General features: G+C 41.6%; 2 protein-coding genes across 9 annotated transcripts in view; both read left to right on the forward strand.

The window, feature by feature from the left end:
• The window catches only part of BIVM (basic, immunoglobulin-like variable motif containing), a 40,324-nt gene extending 23,756 nt beyond the window's left edge, over positions 1-16,568 (forward strand). For 4 of the 6 annotated variants that reach the window (XM_059377612.1, XM_059377609.1, XM_059377611.1 and 1 more), the window contains exons 7-10: positions 9,995-10,127; positions 11,706-11,792; positions 13,811-13,907; positions 14,899-16,568. In XM_059377612.1, the coding sequence (XP_059233595.1) occupies positions 9,995-10,127; positions 11,706-11,792; positions 13,811-13,907; positions 14,899-15,189 (608 nt within the window). In that variant the 3' untranslated portion in view covers positions 15,190-16,568. The remainder of the gene's footprint in view (positions 1-9,994; positions 10,128-11,705; positions 11,793-13,810; positions 13,908-14,898) is intronic. The other 2 variants (XM_059377613.1, XM_059377614.1) reach the window with 2 other exon arrangements.
• Positions 16,569-18,621: 2,053 nt separating this feature from the next.
• ERCC5 (ERCC excision repair 5, endonuclease) overlaps positions 18,622-23,443 on the forward strand; it is a 30,022-nt gene continuing 25,200 nt past the window's right edge. Inside the window, exons 1-2 of one of the 3 annotated variants that reach the window (XM_059377604.1) lie at positions 18,622-19,901; positions 23,181-23,356. In XM_059377604.1, coding sequence (XP_059233587.1) covers positions 19,814-19,901; positions 23,181-23,356 — 264 coding nt within the window. In that variant the 5' untranslated portion in view covers positions 18,622-19,813. The remainder of the gene's footprint in view (positions 19,902-23,180; positions 23,357-23,443) is intronic. The other 2 variants (XM_059377606.1, XM_059377605.1) reach the window with 2 other exon arrangements.

Consider the following 23,443-nt stretch of genomic DNA (forward strand, 5'->3'; position numbering starts at 1 on the left):
ATTGTCTTCAGCTCAAAATAATTTTTATGTCCATGAGGCATATTTTGGGTGACAGGCATATTTTGGGTGACAGGCATATTTTGGTTTCCTTCCCGCTCTGTCCTGGGCACCCCCAGCCTTATTTCCTGCAGACCTCCTGCAGAAATCAGTAGAAGCTTACCTTCTATGGGGTTTAGCAGAAACCCTCAGCACAAAGGTTTTTGTAAGACCTCCACTTTTATTTCTTGTTTAATCTCTGGAAATCCTTCAGTTACATATTTTAACAGATCTTTTAAATATTTTATCTAGTACTTTTGTTATGTCATTGGCAGGATTTTTTAGGGTCTCTGTATCCCAAGGAAGAAAAACCATTTAAACCATGGATCAATTTAAAAACTTAATGTTTTATGTAATTGTATTTATTTTCACATTTATGTTCTATTGTATGAAATAGTCCTAAACTCAGAATTCTTTAGACAACAACAGACTATGAATACTATGAATATTTCTGTGATTAAGCTTACGTATTATGATCAATGTCTATCTCTTTAAGCCACATTTATTTGTAGATAAAATATAGGAACTAAACCAGTCACAGTTTAATTACTGTGTAATTGAACTGTTGTAGGATTTTGGGGTTCTGGTTTCACGGAGTCGAAGAATGAATCTTGAGGCACAAAAGGGTAAAGTCAAGTGAAAGTTTATTAAGGGAAGGTGAGAGCAGAAGGGAAACAGAACAACTCTCTGGAGTGAGAGGGGTCCTGAATGTGCTGTCACCGTGGGCTTTTGAGAACTGACTAGGAAGCTTGTGGCCTTGACATTCTTCTGCCATCTTGGTTTGTTCCCTTATCTCTTGTTCCTCTCTGTCTTGGCATCTCCACCTGCCAGGAATAGTTCTGGAGCCCAGTTAGGGGAGTCAGGGGCCTCCTGTCTCTCCTGCCTAAACCTCTACCCCTTCCCTATTCTTGGGATGGGACCTGTGGGCAGAAAGAGCTATCCTGGGATTGTGAGGAGTGACTGATTGTGTACTTTTTAATTAGTGGGGGTTAGGGATAGTACAAGTCTCCATGATCTGGAAGTAAGGCTTTCTGGACCTTGAGTGGCCAGCTGGTGCCAAGATAAATAAAGTTCCATTTAACCATGAATGCACTAAGGCAGCCCTGTGTTCTTTGAGGAAGGTCACACTCTGCATGTTTCAGGTGTCTATCAGTGGGCTGCAAACTGTTAAGGAGATTTTATTTTAAGCTACATTTCTTTTGCGTTTGTTTCTTATATCAATAGCAGTTATAGATATATATAGAGTTTTCCATAAGCTATCATTCAGATTAGTGGCTTGGCTTTCATTTGGTATATTGATTATTCCTGCTTTAATACCGAATGTTTTATACAGTTTTGGGGTTTTTTTTTTTTTTTTTTAAGATTTTATTTATTTATTTGACAGAGAGAGATCACAAGTAGGCAGAGAGGCAGGCAGAGAGAGAGAGAGGAGGAAGCAGGCTCCGCACTGAGCAGAGAGCCCGATGCGGGACTCGATCCCAGGACCCTGAGATCATGACCCGAGCCGAAGGCAGCGGCCTAACGCACTGAGCCACCCAGGCACCCTACAGTTTTGGGGTTTTAAGGTCTTTGTCTGTTTTTGTTGTTGTTGTTGTTTGTTTATTTGTTTTTGTTTTTTAAAAATCAGCATTGACAAGTAAGGAGCATCTTTGGTAATCCTGCTGATTCCTTAATGTACTTTTACTCATATTTAGTCATTTCTGCCTGTTAGCCCCAGACACATTTGCTAAGAATGTATATATGTTTTGTTCTAGGAAAGAGACATCTTATACTTTATTTTTTCAAATTAAAGGAAAATAGTATTAATTACATTGGTTCTAGATTTTTATCCTTGCCAGGTGTGTATTTTAGTTGACGATGATGGTAGCTTCAAGTATCAGCCTGCAGAACAAGACTCTCATCATTATCGTGGTTGTTTTATAGATCATATTGACCATTGTCATCTTGCTCATGTCTTAGCTTTTGAGGGTAATTTCATTTATTTTTAAAAATTTTAAAAGACTTTGTTTATTTATTTACTTGAGAGAGAAAGAGAGAGAGTGCTTGACCTTGTGAGTAGTAGGTGGGGGAGTAGCAGGGGAAGAGGGACAGGCAGACTTCTTGCTGACCATGGAGACAGCCACTGGGCTTGATTCCAGGACCCTGAGATCATGACCAGAGCTGAGGTCAGAGGCTTAACCGACTGAGCCACCTAGGTGCCCCAGACCTTGATTTTATTATAAGATTTCTGCATTTATTTTCATAGGGTAAGTAGAATGTTTTCCTGGCCCCAAAGACTTAATCGTGCTCCAGTTATTACAAAGTGAAATAATGATTCTATTCATTAAAGCTCTTAAAAAATTTACACTGAAGATGGAATTTTGCTGGAGCAAGGGGGTCACGGCACAGTAAGTAGTAATGTGAGCCAGCACCTCCCCTGTGGGACACCCACCCTTCTCTGGTGATTGCGTGTTTGACATGGGACCTTTCATGACATGCATGCTCAATCTATAGAATAAATATTAGTAAAAACTTCATTTTTTCTAGTGTGACAATAAAGAAAAATAAATGTTCTAATATTTTGTTTCTGTGCCCCAAGGGGTCTTGTGTAACCACTTGGGTGTGTCCATGCTGAGCATCATAAACCCAGAACAGCAACTGGCAGAACTTCTCTATAAATAATACAGTAATTAATGGGAGGATGTCACATGGATATGTCTGAGACGATGGAAAAGTGCTGTGATATACTCCTTGGGCTGCTGTCCCAGGACTGCATTATGTGCGGGGCCGCCAGGAGACACCAGCCTAAGACTCACGAGTCCTTTACTTGCTTGTGTTATTGCCTACCAATCAGAAGAGGATTTCATCAGAGAAGTTCGTGCATTTTTGTTGTATTACTGTCAGAGGCATCCAGGTAGAGAGGGTCAGGACCTATGCAGAGAAGGGTCGGTAAAATTCAAGGAAATTAGGAGGGTCCCCAAGACTCAGGAATTCCAATATGAAAGAAAATATGATATCAGAAAGAATATGGTATCAAAGAAAATCTGAGTACAGCAGAAGCATCAGTTATATAAATTTAAGTGAATTCCCAGAGTAAGAAAATGTAGTTACTTATTAATGGGATGTGGGAAAATACTAATAGGGCCCTGGAGACAGTTGATTTAGGAACCACCGTTCTGGAATTTTAAACATGTTTTGCTCAAATATCCTGTTCAACTTTAAGATTTTATGCCCTACTTTTTTTTTTTTTTTAAAGATTTTATTTATTTATTTGACAGAGAGAGATCACAAGTAGATGGAGAGGCAGGGAGAGAGAGAGGAGGAAGCAGGCTCCCTGCTGAGCAGAGAGCCCGATGCGGGGCTCGATCCCAGGACCCTGGGATTATGACCTGAGCCGAAGGCAGAGGCTTTAACCCACTGAGCCACTCAGGAGCCCCTGCCCAACTTTTATTAGAAACTCCCTCATTTGCAGATCTTTTCAGTGTTTGTATTTTGTTTTATTTCCTAACAGCCTAGTAGTCCTTCATGACTTTTTTAACTTAATGATTTGATGTGTAGATTCACCAGTGTCCCTAGTCATCTGGGCTGTGTGGCGCCAGCCCCTACGGACTTTTTTTACCCATATGTTCACACTTTCCCCAGTATCTGCCACGTCTTTTTCACTGAGAACAGAATGAATTACGCATTCCCTTATTCCCTTGCCCAACCCCCTTTCCTTGGCAGGGGAGCTCGGTTGCTGCCTTTTCTTCAAATAAATTTTAATAATATATTTTCCCAGTTTTCTTTGTTTTCCTTTTCCCTATTACAATATGTGACTCCTGACTTTGTCTTTTTCTATGTGTATTTCCTGGAGGATTTCGCATTTTCTTGCCTTCCTCCTCAATAATGAGTTGTCCTGCTCAATCCCGGCTTTATCGCTGAGCTCTCCCTGCCGCTTCGCGTGCCGGTCCCTCTTCATTCCTACAAGGTGGATTATTTGCATCTGTCGTTTGTCGTTTGTCATATGGCCTATGCAGCCTTATGTTTCATCTTTCCAGTGTGTCTGTGTAGCTCCTTAACTCTAGCCTTCAATAGCCCTGGGTCCATATATGGTGACCATGACCTCGCAGGAGCTGCCCTCCAACTACTGACCGTATTCAGAGGAAGGGGTAGTACATGTGTCAAGCAAAAGACCTTTCTGTTCTCCCTCTTCGTGGAAGAAAGAGTTGAAAAAACCTGCTTTTCTCATTTGTCTCTGGGCTGTTCAGTAGTGAACTGGAATGTTCATTGTCCCTTGTTTCTGTTCCCTTGAAAAACACTTTGAGATGCATATTTTCTTTTTGTTTCCTTTTTTTTCAATTAAGATTTTTATTTATTTATTTGACAGAGAGATCACAAGTAGGCAGAGGGGCAGGCAGAGAGAGAGAGGGGGAAGCAGGCTCCCCGCCCTGCAGAGAGCCCGATACGGGGCTCGATCCCAGGACCATGAGATCATGACCTGAGCTGAAGGCAGAGGCTTAACCCACTGAGCAACCCAGGTGTCCCTGTTTAAATTATTTTAAAAGAATTATTAGGCCTGTTTTCCTGGGTACGAGGCTTCTTCGACTTTGGAATGCCCCAGTGCTTGCTGAGATGCTCATTTCCAGGGCTCCCTCAGTAAATGGAAACCAAGCTCACTCAGGGAATAAAAACAAAATACAGGGGTTTTTAGGGAAAGAACCTAGATGTCCTTCAACAGATGAATGGATAAAGAAAATGTGGTATATATAAACAATGGAATACTGTGCAGCCATCAAAAGAAATGAAATCTTGCCATTTGTGATGACGTGGATGGAACTAGAGGGTATTATGCTTAGCGAAATAAGTCAATCGGAGAAAGACAACTATCTGATCTCCCTGACAACTATATGATCTGACAACTATATGATCTCCCTGATATGAGGAAGTGGAGATGGGAGGTTTTGGGGGTAGGAAAAGAATAAATGAAACAAGGTGGGCTCGGGAGGGAGACAAACAAACCATTAGAGACTCTTAATCTCACAGAACAAACTGAGGGTGGCTGGGGGGAGGCCGGTGGGGGTGTGGGGTCATGGACACTGGGGAGGGTATGTGCTATGGTGAGTGCTGTGAAGTGAGTAAACCTGGCGATTCACAGACCTGTACCCCTGGGGCTAATAATACATTATATGTTAATAAAAAAATTAAAAAATTTAAAAAATATAGGGGTTTTGTTGAAATTAACAGATTAACTGTTAACATGAATAGAAGTATTTTTTTTTAAAGATTTTATTTATTTATTTGAGAGAGAGAATGAGAGAGAGAGAGAGCATGAGAGTGGGGAGGGAGAGAGGGAGAAGCAGACTCCCTGCTGAGCCAAGAGTGTGATGTGAGACTGGATCTTGGGACTCCAGGATCATGACCTGAGCTGAAGGTCAGTCGCTTAACCAACTGAGCCACCCAGGCGCCGATTTTTTTTTAATTACTCATAATAAAAGTTTGTGTGGTAAGTGGGTCAACAACTAGTTCGAACATTGGTGCACTTATTATTATTTTATTACTATTATTTTTATTCAGTTAACTTAAAACTGTTGGTTCACTTAGCCACCAACATTTGTGCCAGGGAAATCTAGATTAATTTTTAAAAATTTTTAGAAAGATTTTATTTATTTATTTGAGAGAGAGAGTTCACCAGTGGGGGCAGGGAGAGGGGCAAAGAGAGAGAGACAAGCAGATTCCCTAGGCAGCAGGACGTGGGGCTCGATCCCAGGACCCTGGGATTATGACTGAGCTGAAGGCAGGTGCTTAACTGACTGAGTCACCCAGGTGCCCCTAGATTAATTTTTTTGATCAGGTAGCCTAACAATTATACCAATGTTCATGTATTTCATTTTTTAAAATATTTTATTTATTTATTTGACGGAGGGAGAGAGATCACAAGTAGGCAGAGAGGCAGCAGGCAGAGAGAGGGAAGCAGGCTCCCCACTGAGCGGAGAGCCCGATGCGGGGCTCAATCCCAGGACCCTGAGATCATGACCCGGGCTGAAGACAGAGGCTTAACCCACTGAGCCACCCAGGTGCCCCCATGTATTTCATTTTTATTGTAGTATGTATTATACTCCTTAGTTCTGCTTAACCAAGAATAGCTACCTCTACCCTTTCCCAATAGGATACATATATAACCTCACTGTGGCCACTTATGAGCTTACCACAGTGCCTTAGCATGTCTCAGGTGGCTCCACAGCAATAATCTGTTTTCTTCATCCCCTCGTTTCTCCAGTTCTTATTAGACACCATGGCACTTCTCAATGTGCAGTGCTGGTAGATCCTTCTACTTTAGGAGCTCTCCAATGCTTGCTTAAAGCATAAAATCCTTAGCATCATTCAAAGCCAGTGCAGATGGGTCTTCCACTGCTGTCCTACATGGACCAGTTTATTTAAAATATGTCGAGGGAGGACGAGCCTTGCAGGATAATGTTATGTTTCTGGATTAAAGAATCTGGTTTTTGTCTTTGAAGGTGTAAAATACATTATGATACATTCTTCCAGAATTCTCTATGGTTTCCCTATAGATGATCAGGCTCTATAGAACAAACTTGCATTAAACAGACTCAAAGAATACCAAAATGTTGTTTGTATATTAACTTTGAGTGAGGAATATATAACCAAAGGGACCAGAATTCTCTTGCTGGTGGCCCAGGAGGTGTGCTCCTCCTTGCTGGATAGCGGGCCAGCTGATTCTGCTAGTTCTTTTCTCCTTGTGCACCATACAGATCAGGCCCGGCCTGCAGTTGGAAGAGGTTGCTTTGTCCTGAGGTTTTGAATTTTTGAGAAATGCTCTGGGTTAGGCCAAGCATCGTGCTGAATTTCTTTTCTATCAGTAACACATTTTTGTGCCTTCTCCTGCCTAGTACTTCCTTGAATGACGACCTTAATGTATTAAATACTGTGTTTACTGTCTTCTATTTCAGAGGGGGATCTTTTTTGACCTTATCCTGAAATTCTGAGGGTGCCCTACGGTAGGATGCGCTCTGCTGTCGTCTACCCTCTGCTCTAAACTAGCCCACTTGCTGTTCCCTGATTACATCCCTTCCCTGCGATGATTGCGTTTTCTCCTCCTGGCTTTCCCTCTGTCTGGATTGTTGAAATCCTACCACTTCCTTAAGTTCTGTCTTGAATGCCACCCTTCTTGATCTGATGTGCTCTTCTATGAATTATATCCCTTTTCTGTGGTACTGTCCTATTACACTCTGTAGTGAAGTTACTTGTTTTATCTTCTGGGAGGGCCGGTCAAGGTACTGTGTGTTACTTGCCTCCTGTTTTCCTGCCGTTGGTGGTATAGTTAGTAGGTGCTCACAGCTTTCCTACTGCATTGAGTTAAATGGAGTTTTCCTTTAACTCCAGACCGAGTCTCAAATGGGATCCTTGGGCCCTGTGTGTCAGGCTGTAGTCTTTCTATCAAGAGATGGATCTTCCATTGATAGGAAATTCAGTGATTTTCAAACTGGGCTCAGCTGAGCCGTGGGAATTCCATGGCACTCTTGGTGCTAAGAGTGGCAAGCACTGGGCATCCAGGGTCCCTACTCCCTTTTTGGCCGTGGCTTTTTGCCTTTTAATGCACCAGCCTGCCATATCAACTTCCCTTGCAGAAAGTTTCTATAACCAAAACTTTGAAACTTATTATTAAAGTAGGGGTCATCAAAGTGTAGTCCTTTTTGTCAACAGAGTTTGACGAGGGCACAGCCGTAACCATTTGCTTACACATTGCCTGTGGCTGGCTGCGTTCTGCAATGGCAGAGGGGACTAGTACGGGGAAGCTCATGACCCACAAGCCTCAATATTTGCTCTCTGGCCCTTTAAGAAAAGATTTTGGTAATCCCTAATCTAAATCAGTTAGAACCTTGAAGTAAAGAGCATGAACATCCCTGACTAGCACCGAACCCATAATTTTTACTCCATAGAACCCCCCACCCCCGCCTCATGTCTTATTCTGGAAAATGAGGACATGGTCAAAGAGTGTTTGTAGCACCTGTACTCTTGGGGGGAAAAAAAAAAAAGAGTGCAGCAGACAGAAAGATGTGAAGGTTAATGAGAACAGATGTTCTCACCTATCTCATTTGCCCCTAAGATTTTGAATATATTCCTGGACATTAGAGTCATTACTCTTCACAGTCACACGAATGAAGTCAGGTGTTTTGTATTACATTTGACTTTAAAGAAGGAAAATGTGAAATACTTAAAGATATCCATTAAAAAGCTATAATAAAAATCCCTTTTATTATAAGCTTTAGTTATTTAGTAAAAGTTTTAGTTAGTTGGGAAAACTTTGTGTTTGACATCTTCACAATTTTAAAAAGATGTTGAGTTTTTTCTAAACCAGTTTTATGTATAACCATTTTTGTAATTATTGAATTCGTTAGGAGTCCAAATGCTAACATTTACATTTGCTCACAATCCTGGAGCCTATCTACAATGACATTCAACTATGGTAATGACATAAGGATCCTCTTCTGAACTTTAGTTCATCCATTAGAGCTGCCCTTGGATGTTAGTTTTTTTTTTTTTTTTTTTTTTTTTAGATTTTCTTTATTTATTCATGAGAGGCAGAGAGAGAAGCAGGCTCCCCACAGAGCAGGAAGCCCAGTAGGGGTTCCATCCCAGGACCCTAGGATCACAACCCAAGCAGAAGGCAGGCGCCTCATCGACTGAGTCACCCAGGTGCCCCGAATGTTCGTTTTTAAATTGTCCAGGGAAGTCAACCAAAAGCCCAGAAAGATTTATCCCTTGTCATTATGAAATAGAAATTTTAGTGGAAAAGTTCACCTTGCCATGCAGATCTGTCCTGGTGGTAGGCCATGAAGTAAAAAAGTCTACGGGGAAGACCTCGAGGAAGCCTTGGACAAGGAATTGAAGCTAGAAATGTTATCATCCCCATGCAGCTCACAAATCCCAGTGTCTTTGAGGGGTGGGGTGGCGTCCTGCTGCCTTAGCTTTGCTGCAGTCATTGACCTGCTGTTCTTACTGGTCTTCAGCTATGTCAGTGGCTGGAAGGTCAATCAGGGAAATCGTAAATTGCCACCTTTCATCGACTTCGCCTATTTTTAGGATTTCTAGTTTTAACGGGCTATTTGTTCATGAATAATTCAGTTTCTGCCAGGGGATGCAAGTTAATGAAACCTCACTTAATGGGTTTGAGTATCGAGTGCTGGTAAAGACTTATTGCTTATGGTAAGACTTTTGAAGTGACTTTACAACTAATAGAGCTGTGGGAAGTCTAAAAGGAGCATCGGTTATAAGAGGATTCTGTGGTATGAGCAGCCTGAGAGATGTTCTTATCTCATCACTTGGCTTATGAAAGCTGTCCCTCTAGTCTGAGTAGCTTCTGTAGAAAGACTAAAGTGTGTGTTGCATTTTGGGGGTTTGTGTCTTATCTGGAGTTTATATTTACCCATCCACATCAGTGTACATACCGCCGGAGCTGTGCAAGATGACCACTGTGGAATGGGAAGAACATGCTAGAATGCCAGTATTTTAATTTAGTTAAAAAATTCTTACCTTTTGCATATCTTTTGCGAAGTCATATTAGACAGTAGTCTATATAGTCTGTGAACAAAAGTGCTTCTCATGGGCATGTCTCTTCAGACATCTCCAGTGACAGATGTGCACAACCAGAAAAGTTGAGACCATTGTTGTATACACTAGGTATTGGGTTTTATGTGGTAATTAAATCCTGTAGACAAGTATGTGGTATTAGAAGGTTTTGATAAACAAGGGCTTCGTTCAGGTCTTTAGTTTGCTGCTCAGTTTATCTGAATTTCAGTCAAAAGGGTAAAACTGAAAGTAAATGTATTAATATTTTTTGTGTCTGTCCATAGTTTCTCACTCTTCCTAGGCAATGTCAGTGTGTTCCGAGTCACGTCTTAACAGTCCTTAACTAGTTGTTCGTGTAAAGCATTGACAGTGTTTTATGGTTCTTCAGTTTGTTTGCTTTTGTTTTGTGTAGCTTCAGGGGCCTTGTCGAAGTTAACTCATGGATTGAAAGATGAATCGCTGGCTTATATCTATCATTGCCAAAATCATTATTTTTGTCCAATTGGCTTTGAAGCAACCCCTGTGAAAGCTAATAAAGCATTCAGGTAAGCATTTACATACCTTTTGTGACTAATTCCCTAAGAAAATATGTGGTAGAAAGCATTTAAGAAATATTTAGTTGCTCAGCAATTGGAAGATTTGGTTTCTTTAGATCAAGTTAGACTGTTCTTTTTTTTAATGGTAGACTCTTCATTTATATTTCAACTAGTTCTTTTGCAGAATGGCACTTGGTTAGTTGTGCTTTTACATTACCACTTAGATACTGTTGTTCAGACTCATAAAGGGAAAGACTTTTGAAAGACTCACTCTTAACGTTTATTGTAAAATGGTTGCGTAGGACTTCACGTATTATGTCGTTGTGTTTTCATCCGTTGTGCCACATGGAAAATGAATTACGGAGTCTAGTATCAAAAAATTGCCCCAACTCAGTCCATTAAGCATCCTCTTCCTTCCTCATAGTGAAAAAATGTGGAATTTGTCAGTGTGGCCCCCTTTGTCCTGGGAGAGTGGCCTTGGTACTTCAGGAGGAGGAAGGGGCAGCATTGCTCTTTCAGTGAGACCTGAGGGTCAGGCAGGGAGAGCATGACTCAGTCATCTGGGGGTAGGATGGGTTCTTTGAGGCTGGAAGCCATGCAACATGATTCCCCTCTCAAGGCGCTGTGGGATTGCAGGATCCTGGGACAGGATCCTGGGACCTGGGAGATCCAGGAAGCTGACCACTGTATTTTTGTGAATGAGGAGCAACAGGGAAACTACTTGATCTCTCCAAATTCTGAAATGTTTTATTCATCTCTCTGGAGGTGAAGTATGTTGTTTCTTCTGTGGTCTCATTCTACAACTTCACCTTACTCCTGACATCTATCAAATATAAAACATGCAACAGTAGGTCCTCCTACTCTGTACCCATTATGGTACACCTCTGTACCATACTCTAACGATCACCTGGATACCTTTACAGCTGGGCAGATCCCTCCCCTTGCTTGACTCCAGACTTACTTGGATTAGTTTCCAGAGGTGGGATTAGGGCATTGGTATACTTTAGGGTTTTATTTTTAGAATGCCTTTTTTTTTTTTTAAAGATTTTATTTATTTATTTGATAGACAGAGATCAGAAGTATGCAGAGAGGCAGGCAGAGAGAGAAGGGGAAGCAGGCTCTTTGCTGAGCAGAAAGCCTGATGCAGGACTCGATCCCAGGACCCTGGGATCATGACCTGAGCCGAAGGCAGCGGCTAAACCCAGTGAGTCACCCACGTGCCCGGAGAACGCCTTTTGAAACTTTTTAAATGCACAGTGAAAGGAGATGAGTGGCTGGAGAATGCTGGTAGCATGCTAGGATGTTTTTCTTCGTTTTAGATGCTGAGAGAGGAGGTATGTTCTTTTTTTTTTTTTTTTTCTAGTCCTATATTTTATAATAGAGATTAAAACCTAAGTGTAATTTATGCTTTCTCTTTAATGGCCTTAAGAAATTTGTTCAAACCTAAACTCCAGTATTTATTCTAGCATTAATGAATGTCGTATTTGAATAAACATTAGTATATCTTTTATTAACATAGCTGAAGCGATATTTTCAAAGGAGTGAATGGCCTTTATTAAGCTTACTATGAATGAATTTTATATTTAGCAGGGGCCCCCTCTCACCACAAGAAGTAGAATATTGGATCTTAATTGGAGAATCAAGTAGAAAACATCCTGCTATTCACTGTAAAAAGTACGTTAATTTCCCATTTTCTCTTTAATTTAGGTGAGATTTAATATAGTGAAATGCACAGATCTTAATTGTGTCATTAGGTGGATTTTGGTAACTGAATATACTTGTTTATCACCACCCCAGTCAAGATAAGGAAGATTTTCATTGCATTGAAAGTACCCTCATTCTCTTTTCCTGTTAGTCCCCAGAGACAACCTCTATCACTGTGGAATTGCTTTGCATGTTCTTGAAATTCACGTCAGTGGAGTCGTACAATATTCTTTCTTGTCTGGCCTTGTGAGATTATCCACTTTGTCATGCATGTCATGCTTCTTTATTTATTGCCGAGTGGTTTTAGGTACCGTAAGTATACCGTAGTTTGTTATCTGTATCCCTGTTGATGACCATTTGGATTGTTTTAAGTGTGGTCTATTGTGGGTGAAGCTGTTGGGAACATTAATGTACATGTCTTTAAAAAATTTTTAAGTAACAGCTTCATTGAAATAAAATTCACATACCATAAAGTGCGCCCTTTAAAAATGTAAAAAATGTTCAATGGATTTTAGTATATTTAGAGTTGAGCATCAGTCCCCATGATCTAATTCCAGGACATTTTCATAACCCCCACAAGAAACCCCATACCCATTAGCAGTCACTCCCCAGCCCCCTCCCCTCAGCCCCTGATCTACTTTCTATCCCTGTGCATTTGCCTAATATGGACATTTCATATAAATGGAATCATAAAACGTGTGGCCTTTTGTGTGGTTTTGCTTTTTTTCACTCAGAATAATGTTTTCAGCGTTCATCTGTGTTGTAGCATGGACCAGGACTACATTCCTTTATACGGCCAAATAGTTTTCTGCTGTATGGATATGCCACATTTTCTTGTGCAAGTTTTTTAAGGACATGTTTCTATGTTTTGTTTCTCTTGGGTAGATACCTAGGAATGGAATTGCTGATTATAGGGTGGATGCATATTTAAGAAACTGGGTGAATGTTCTCCTGTGGGGTTGTACCATTTTATACTCCCACCAGCATTGTATGGACAGTCTGGTGGTTCTTCATATCTTCAACAATATTTGATATTTTATTCCTTTTTTCTTTTACTTTTTAAAAAAATTTTCCCAGCTTTATTGAGGTATAATGCCCAAATACAACTGTATATATTTAAAGTGTCCAATGTACTGATTTGACGTATATTCTGTGAAACGATTACTGCAATCAAGTCTTAATTAACATATCCATCAGCTCACATAGTTACCTTTTCTGTGTATGTGGTGATAATACTTAAGATCTACTCTTTTAGTGAATTTCAAGTATATGGTACAGTATTAAGTATAGTATAAGTATAATATGGTACAGTATTAAGTACAGCCATGCTGTACAGATCCCTAAGTGTTTTAATGGTATTGTAAACTGGTTTTTAAAAAGTTTTATTTAGAAAAATATGTCTATTTTCTAGAGTAGAAACAGTCCTTATTTCCTTTTTAATTAAAGTCAAGTTTTCAAAAGATTTAAGTTACATGAGGGTGCCTGGGCTGCTCTGTCAGTTGAGTGTTCCACTCTTGGTTTTGGCTCAGGTCAGGATCTCCTGGTTAGGTGATGGCCCCACCTCCAGCTCCACACTCAGCTCAGTGGGGAGTCGGCTTCCCCTCTCCCTCTCCCCTTACCCCTCCCTCCCACCCCTACATGCTCACACTTTCCTCTCTCTCTCTCTCCCTCTCTGAAATAAATAAATCTTAAAAAAAAAAAAAAAAGTTAACGTGCATTTATTCACAGACAACATGACTGATTGTATAGAAAATCCAAACAACTACAAATTACTTTGGATTATAAAACTACTATTGAAATTAATGTGTTTGATAAAAATGTGGTATTGAGGTTTTACCCTACTCAGTGCAGAGTCTGCTTGTCCTCTGCCCCACTCATGTGGTCTCTTTCTCTCTCAAATAAATAAGTAAATAACATCTTCTAAAAACATTCTATTACAGTGGTATTTTGTACTTAAAATGTGCTTTATCCTTCCTTTTTCACTATAGGTGGGCAGATATTGTTACTGATCTCAACACTCAAAATCCAGAATATCTAGACATCCGACACTTGGAGAGGGGGCTGCAGTATCGAAAAACAAAAAAGGTAAGAACACAATAGTATTTGAAGATATTTCCCAGCCAGCCAGTATGCAGTATACTATTCAGCACTCTTTAGGTTGTAAATAATGGAAATCCACTTCAGATTATTTTAGATAGAAAAGCGAGAATTAATTTTAGGACAGAGGAGTATCTTTGGAATGAAAAGCAAAGACTATAGCCTGGATTCAAAACAGACTGGTATCAGCTTAAAGAATGTTATCAGAGGACAAGGAGCTAACTTCTTTTGGGAGTTGTAGGCTATTCTTATCTGATTATTGACTTCCAAAAGATCAGGAACTTCAACTTATATCTCGCTTTCAGATGAGCCATTTAGAATGAGACTCAACCTGCCTCTGGCGTAGTTGGGGTCAGGTGTTCCCTCCTGAGCCCTGTGAACTGTGGCCAGGAGGCAGAGCCATGTGTGCACAAGGTAGCTGGGGGAGATTCGCAAGGAAAGGTAGATTCTGCGGATTGATATGCCACTGATATGATACGACTAACATCAAGAACATAGAAGAGACTGGAAGAGGAATGATCTTGGTGTTTGAAGATTTTATTTATTTATTTATTTATTTATTTATTTATTTATTTGTGAGCGTGAGTCGGGGTGGAAGGACAGAAGGCGAGAGAATCCCAAGTAAACTGCACTGAGTGCAGAGCCAGATGTGAGGCTCAGACTTACAACCCTGAGATCATGACCCGAGCTGAATTCAAGAGTTGGCTGCTTGATCGATTGAGCCACCGAGGCGCCCCAAATTTTGGAGTTTGGGTTAGGCAAATAGGGAGGTAACAGTGTGTGTGAGTGGTGGAGAGGCATATGAGGGGAACTGTTACATTTTTGTAAAGGCAGCTGTTCAAGAAAGATGCAGGTTAAGGCGATCTGGTGATGTCTGTTTTGAGGCAGGTGAAGGAGGAAAAATAAGGGAAATCATAGAAACCCACATTATAAGCATAATTCCTTTTATTTTCTTAACCCAACTTTTTTTTCTTCTCAGGTTGGGGGAAATTTGCATTGCATCATAGCATTCCAGAGACTTAATTGGCAAAGATTTGGCCTTTGGAACTTTCCATTTGGAACAGTGAGACAAGAATCACAGCCAACACATGCCCAGGGCATTGCCAAATCGGAGAGTGAAGATAATATCTCCAAGAAGCAGCATGGGCGTCTGGGCCGGTCTTTCAGTGCCAGTTTCCATCAGGACTCAGCATGGAAAAAGATGTCCAGTATCCATGAGAGAAGGAACAGTGGCTATCAGGGTTACAGTGATTATGATGGGAATGACTGACAATGCTGGGTTCTGAAAATTTTGTGTTACACACATGACTGGTCTATACAAGACTGCATTAAGACAGTAGAAGTTTTATTAAGTCTACACTAAATAGGAACTGATCTTGTGGTATAAAACATACCCTTGTAGTTCTCCAGTAAATAAGCTTGTATATGATTATGATGGGAGATTTCAGATACATAAGCAGATAAGCACAGATTATTGTCCTTTTAAAGTTAAGAGTATGCAAACATTATGGACAATTTTACAAAATCCAACAAATTGCATATAAAGAAATCAAACACAAATTTACTTAATAGCATCATGATTTGCAATACTTAAGCATGAAATTATTTCCTATGACTTAATCACCAGACATTTGTTGCAGACTGTTTGATTCCTAAACTCAAGATGTTTAAGGCACCATCTGCCCTTTTAAACAAAATTGGGGCTGTTGATTTCTAGTTTCCTCTCATGGTAAAGCTCATTTAAAATTTAGTGAATCTAGAATTCTTTAACTTGTACGCAGTATCTTGCCCGCCTCATTTGTTTCCTGACTAACTTTCTCAGGATCCTCAATAAAGAGGCAAAAGAGAAGACTCAAGAAAGTCATCTTTTCTATTGGTGCATTGATTCAGGATATTCTTGACTTTTTTTGACTTGGTATCTTAGTGTACAATATTGGCAAGATTTTCAGGTCTTGAGAGCTTTCTTTCTACAGTGAACCTTGTTTTGAGATAGAATAAAAAAAACAAGTGGGATCCAAAGTTTCTACTTCCAAGGTAATCTGTGAAATGAGATCTTGTGATATTTGATTAGTCCCTCAGCGTGGAGTCCTATGTTGTTAACAGCATTAAAGATGCATTAGGAATGTTATGTCACTCAGAGCGCAAATATCCATATTCCCAACTCTGAGCTGCTTCTTTTAAAAATCTGTACAATTAGCTGTTTGAAGTGAGTGTTAAGTAGTTCCAAAAGAGTGGATTTCATGTATTTGAGCTCCTCTCTAGTTGATGTCAGTTTTTCTTCTGCTGCCAACCTATGACTTGTTCTTTCATTTTAGGGGCTGTTCCATGACTCAGATCAGTAACTTGATTATGACAAGGTGCTGAATATGTTGGTAACCATATTGCAATACACCTCAAGAAGAGGGTTCAGATTTTTATTTTTAAAATATTTTCATTTTCTTCTCTTTTGAATTTTATATCCATTTATCCACTCAGACATACCTAGCCTACAGACAGGGATATATATTATGAAATGGTCATTTTTCTGAAGAGAATATTTTGCGTGAAATGCAAAGGACTGAAAGAGATTTGTAGGTTGTTGATTTTGTTACTTCACACTGGAACTTTTAAGAGGTTTTCATCAAATAAAGTTTTGTTTTCTACTTTTAATGATGTGGATGTTTTGAACCTTTATTTTAGGTAGGGATTACCCTTGGAATTCTGTGTGAAGTATGTGACAACAGCTCCCGAGTAGTGTGTTATAAGAAACTATCATGTATCAGACTTTTATAATCAACAAAACAGTACACATTATGACTATACTTTTAGATTCTGAGATAGAAAATTTAATTAGTTTGAACCAAATGAAGTTGTCATTTTTATAGGTCAAACATAGTTGACTATCAGCAATTTCATAGAGTTTAAGGAAACATTTCAGAGAAGAGGCAGATAGGAAGAACCAAGAGGAAGGGAGACAAATGCAACACAAAGAATACAGTGACACCTACGAAAGAGGATGAATTTATAGAGATTGCCTATTGGCCATTAATAATTTTTACAAAAGTCTTGAAATATATGATTACTTAATAACCTGACATATAAGTTCAGCTGTTATTAAGAGCAGAATGAGGTTTATAGAGACTAATTTTCCAAAAATTATGTGCAAGTTACTGCACACTTTTCTTTCAAGGTTAGTAACGTTCCTGTCATATTTGATTTTTTGGTCAACTCTTCTTAGGAGTCTCCATAGAAGCAATGAAGGTTCAAATACTGGCTCTGGACTTGCTAGCTGTTTCACTTGGGCAAGTTAAGATTAATGTTTCTGTGTTTATTTTCTCATTGGTAAGGTGGGGATAATAGCATATATTTTATAAAGTGTTTTGAAGAATAAATAAGTTAATGTATGTACAGTGTTTAGAACGGTGCTTTCCAGATAGTGCTTGGAACTGTTACTCCAAAAGATGTGTATTTCTGTTCAGAATCTTGAGAGCTCTTTAAGCAGCATCTAAAGGATGCTATAAGTCATACACACACACACACCCCTTAGTTACTGTTCCTTCAAAAGAATATTTTGTATTCAAGACATGTTGCTCTGGCTTTAAAAGCACTCATAATGCTCAAATGCCTACATTGGCTATTTGTTTTTACCCAGCTCGTAGGCATTAAAAAAAAATGTTCATTTGGATCAAATCCTGAAACTATTCCTTTCCCCACTACTATGCTGGCCCATCAGGAGGCCAGGTTGGTGCAGCAGCTGAAACACATCCAAACTTGCTTTTTCCCAGACACTAAAGGGGCGCAGGCAAGTTGCCCTAGGATCCATCGTTTGTGTATCCGTTTTACCCACAGCATCTTCTCCCTCAGTCATTCACGCAGCAAACTAGTTTGAAACCATTAAATCACTGATCTTGGAACAACCCCAAGAAGAAGTTGGCATCTCCATTTTTTTTTACAGACTCTCATTGGTGAAGAAACTTGCTTAGGATCATAAAAGAAACTTGCCATTATAACAAATACTACAGACTGGCGGGCTTAAAAACCGAATTTATTTTCTCACAGCTCTGGGGGCTGGAAGTCTGAGGTCAGAATGTTGACCGTTTGGTTTTCCCCGAGCCTTTCTCCTGGGCTTGCAGATGGCCACCTTCTAGCTCTGTCCCCACAGGGTCTTTGCTCTGTGCACACATCCCTCTGCGCGCCCAAATTTTCTCTCATAAGGACAATAGATTGGGTTAGGTTCACCCTCAGCCTCATTTTAAACTAATCCGTTTTAAAAGGCCCATCTCCTATCACCACGTTCTGAGGTGCTGGGGGTTAGGGCTTTAACATAATCAGTTTTGGAGCTGAGTGCAGTTGAGCCCACGAGCACAGGGTTATTATGTGGCTCAGACTGGGTTTGGACCAATGGCTGCCTGAGCTGGGAGGAAATTCTTTCAGGAGGGTGTGAGATTCAAGGGACAGCTTTACACTAGAGGCTAAAAGAGGTCATTTAGGCAGTATTTATGGAATACCTGCTGAGTGTCTGGAGTGTGTGTGTGTGTTGGGGGACGCGGACCGGCAAAAACTGAATAAGCAATTTTATTAAACTCTGTAAAATACAACTAGTAACTATTTTTGGGAATGACTCCATAGATGGAGAAAATGCAAAAAAGCACTTCGTGCAATGGTTTTGCTAAAAACGAATATTTGACATTCTGTCATAAAGGGCTCCTTGAACAAAACCACCTCATTTAAATCAGGCCTTTCCACTGAGCTTGAATTTCAATACTTCAAATCCGAACCAGTGTGTACGACACGGCTGTCATTTAATGAACAGCAGTGATGCATGGTCTGCGCACGTCACCTCCCAACCTAGCTCAAAGTCTGCCCAAACTGGTTTCGTGCTCAGTTTGCAGAGGAAGAAACCAGTTCGGAACAAACGTTACTTAACAACACTGAACACTAAGACGCGGTGGTCTGGCCGCCATCGGACTCTGCGCCCGAGAGTTCTAGGGCGCCTTCCCCAAAGCTACTCCGGTAATGAAGTTTCTTGCCATTTCTGACCTACAAGCCGTGGAATCCTACATTGAGACGCCAGAGAAAACCGAACTATACTTCAAGAGTAAAGGCTTTTAAAAGTGGCTTCACTTAAGATGATGCCCTATTACCATCTAGCTCCTCCAGGTTATCAGACAAAACACTTACTGACTTAAAAACACCAGCAAAGCATCCACCTTTCTGTCGCCGCCTCTCACGTAAAACATTGGGTATTGAGAGTGCAGAAGTAGCGGCTGGTGCGGAGAGAATGAAACGCAGAAGAGACGCCGCAAACTGTCACCTCAGCGAGAAGGCTCTCTGCGTATACTTGCGGCGTGTGGCTGCGACAGAGCGCCAGCGTGGAGCGAGCCCGGGAACAACTAGACACAGACGCACGGGCCGATCCGCCCCCTCGCCTCAGGAATGGAAAGGCGCAGCGAATATACGTCACGCCGTGAGGCGGGACTTCCGGCTTGAGCCTCGTCTTTGACGGAAGCCGAGCGGCCCCATTTCGCGTGGGTTAACTCGCTAACTCAAGAATCAGGCCGTGTCGGGGGAACGTCTTCCGGCCGTTTATCTCGCCTGCGCTGTCCTGTCAGCCTGCTCTTCCGTTAAGAGTGTTTACATTTGGGCCAAAGCTTGGGCTTAAGGAGGACTCGCTCCTTTCCGACGCCGGCCATTGTCTGGTCCTGCCTTTCTTCCGGGAGGCAGCGTCCGCCGCCGGGAAGTACCGTTCTCGCCGGCGCCGGTGTTCCTGGAAAACCGCGGGCTCTGAGTTAGTGTCCGCCTTCCCCGGGCGGGAGCAGGGGAAGCCCTGCCGGGCCCGGCGGTGGTGCAGGCTGCGGTAGAACTGGAATAGAAGGCCTCGCGCGACCCCGCCCTCGACTGTCGCCGGGCCCGTCATGGGGGTGCACGGGCTGTGGAAGCTGCTGGAGTGCTCCGGGCGGCAGGTGAGCCCGGAGACGCTGGAGGGGAAGATCCTCGCCGTGGGTATCCTTCACGTGTTCCGGGGCGCCGCGATGCGCGCCGGGCGTTTGCTCCCCCGCGGCCTCCCCCTGGGCGCAGAGCGGCCTTGGTCAGATGACAGTCCCCCTCGGGGTGGTAGGAGCAGCCCCTTCCCCCCTTCCCGGCGTCGTCGCTCTCGGAGTGTCTGCCGGTCCCCGCTTGCGGTCACGCCGCGCTGGGCCGGAGTCCCCGCGGTTGGTCCCCGAGGGGCAGCGTTTTACGCCGCTCTGTGCTTTCGTTCCCTCGTCGGCAAAGTGGGGGCGATCGTCGTCGCTACGCACGGGGTTGGTGTGAGGAATAAAGGAGTCATGTACGGAAAAGGAGCTCGGTTGACGCCGCCCAGCCTGCAGGTGTCCTCCCTCCCGGGAGGTCAGCTCGGGGAAGGCCAGGCGGACCCCCAGCGGCCGTTCTGCCCGCGGCCCCGAGGCCTGCGCCGCTCGCGTTCGTTGGGAGGATGGCGTGGGCAGGTGTTCGACCTTTTCTCTTTTTAAAAAGTAACTCATTTATTAATTTTTTTTTTATTGTGAGTTTTGGAATAGGAAACTGCTGTACCACACCGGGAAGATTTCAGAAGGTCCACAGTGTTTCGTTTTGTTTCCTCCCAGCCTCTGGGACGGACTTTTATTTGACAGACAGAGATCACAAGCAGGCAGAGAGGCAGGCAGAGGGGGGGGGGGAGCAGGCTCCCTGCTGAGCAGAGAGCCCGATGCGGGGCTCGATCCCAGGACCCTGAGATCATGACCCGAGCCGAAGGCAGCAGCCCAAACCACTGAGCCACCCAGGCGCCCCTGGGATGGACTTTTAAAGGACTGTCATTTGTGTCTGCGTCTGGTTGGTTTAGTGTTTTCGGAATGAAATGTTTTTCTCCTTTATCAAAATGTGTGAATACTGTCTCTGAAATTTGGTCATTTTTTATTCATTAAACCTTCTCCTCCTCCATCTCCTCCTCCTCCTTTCTGAGTGGCAGTTCTGGAAGCGGGTGGTAGCTTAGGCCAGTTCCCTGCGTGCGCACCTGAGGGCCGAGGAGTTCTGAGCGAGGTGGGGAAGAGGGTCGTGCAGGTAACTGCTGCTGGTGGTAAATGCACTTTAAGACTAGGTGGGGTTTCTGCGCAGGGAGCCACTGAGAGAGGAACCATTGTTTGCTATGGAGACGACTTATACATAATGGGACACTGGTAATTTTTCAAAGAAAGTGTACATGGTGGTGGCATTTTCTTCGGTGTGAATAATCTTGAAATGCATCTATAATGAGTTTTGGCTTGGTTGAAAGTTTTTATGCGTGATACCTTGTGTAGGGAGAGGAAAAGTGTGTGTGTGTGGGGGGGGGGGCGGGGCACGTGTGCTATTGCTGCCCTCTAGTGGTTCTTCAAATCCCGGCTTTCTAAAGATTTTCTTTATGGACCAGTACGTGAAGGAGCAAGCCCAGTGTTCAGGAACAGCAGCCCTTCAGACCTCAGCAAAGACTTAGGCATTTTATGTTGTAACCCCGATGAAGAATGAGTAATTTGTAAAAATCTTTAAGGTGATGCGTGAAGTTCAGCATTCTGATTTTTTAGGAAGTTGTCCAAAGTGAGGAAATTAAAGCATTTAATTTAAAATTTAGGTTATCTATTTTTAGATGACTCAGGAGCTCTTTTGGGACGGGAAGTAATTTTCATGAGGTTATTAAGTTTTTCTGAAAGAACAAATCATTTAAAGAGGATGTCAAAGATTTTCCTGTGATAATTACAATCTCATATGTATTTATCTGTATAAATATATATGTAAAAATACTTGATTGCTGTTTTATAATTGGTTTTGCTTTGTTTCGTTTTCATGGGAATTCGAATTCAAATATCTGATCTATATCCCATTTTTGGCCTTATTTGTTAAGAAATTATCCATTATATACTAGGTTCATAACTTACTCTTGGATCCCTAAAATATATTTTTTTAACCCATCTATAGGTGAGTGCCTTGTTTATTTATACAGTCTAGGCCATCTAGTCTGGGACTCAGGACGGAGCCGCGGGGGGCAGCCCGCACACATGGGGAAGGTGTGGGGTGGGGTGCTCAGGTAGCCTGGGGAGCCAGTACAGCAGGAGCTGGGGAGGGCCTGCAGGAGAACTCCGCTGAAGTCGCGCTTGAGTGGTGAGTTAGAGGAGGGGACGAAGAGACTGAGAGCGGGAGAACCAGTGTCGCCACGTTCCTCTTATGGACAAATATGAAATAATTTGGTAAGAAGCACTTTTTACAAAAGTTAAATATAAGGAAGCTCCAAGGAAACATCAATTCCTTATAATTACAGAAGAGCTAACTGTTAGTTAATATTTTGGCATCTGAACTTCTAGTTTTTTGTATTTAACATATCACATGTTATAAAACGTAATTATGCATTCCATAGTTTTGTAACCTGTTTTTTGTCCCTTTAATATTTTGTGACTGTCTTTCTTATCACTATAGATGATTCTGTAGCTTCCTTTTATGAGGGCTATTTGATATTCCAGCAAATTGGTATATCACAATTTAGTTTAAGTAAAGACCTGTTGGAAAACTTTTACATCGTTTCTCATATTTTCATCACGGCAAACATTCTTAGAAGTAACTTTTTTTGTAAATTGGTGATGATTTTCTGATAATTGTCTGGAGATAGAAATAGTAAAATAGAATGCTGGTTTTTACATTTTTTTTTTTCTATGAATTGCCAAACTAGTTTCCAGAGAGTTGTGATAATTTGCTAAAATTCTGTAGGACGTATTAGTTTTTTTTTTAAAGAAGCAACTGCTTGCAATTAGATTTTTTATTTTTATTTAAAGATTTTATATATATATATATATATATATATATATATATAATATTTTATTTATTTATTTGACAGACAGAGATCACAAGTAGGTAGAAAGACAGGCAGAGAGAGAGGAGGGGAAGCAGGCTCCCCGCTGAGCAGATAGCCCAATGCTGGGCTCGATCCCAGGACCCTGGGATCATGACCCGAGCTGAAGGCAGAGGCTTAACCCACTGAGCCACCCAGGCACCCCTGCAATTCGATTTTTTAAAGGACACATCTGTTGATGTAACGCCGTAGTCTGTGAAGTAGTTACAGGGATTCAAATAACGTTAATGGATTTTAGGCAGATTCCGTCAGGGCTTAACATTTTTCCAATTCCACATGAACTGTGATGAGGACTTAGTTTTAATGTTTAGATGATATCAGTTTTTGGGAAGTTGAAATCATGATGATGAGGGAAGAAATGCCAAAATAGTTTCCTTTAACAATTCTACCAGATATCAGCATTTGGTTAAACCAGGCACTAAGAGGAGTCCGGGATCGCCATGGAAACTCAATAGAAAACGCCCATCTTCTCACTTTGTTTCATCGGCTCTGCAAACTCTTATTTTTTCGAATTCGTCCTATTTTTGTGTTTGATGGGGATGCTCCGCTGTTGAAGAAACAAACCTTGGTAAGAATCACGTTTGTTTGTTTATTTTTCTTTCTGTGTTATTAAAAGGAAGGAAAACTTCATGTAGAATTTTAATTTTCTCTTTAG

The sequence above is a fragment of the Mustela nigripes genome, chromosome 15 (genome assembly GCF_022355385.1).
Source record: "Mustela nigripes isolate SB6536 chromosome 15, MUSNIG.SB6536, whole genome shotgun sequence".
Classification (NCBI taxonomy): domain Eukaryota; kingdom Metazoa; phylum Chordata; class Mammalia; order Carnivora; family Mustelidae; genus Mustela; species Mustela nigripes.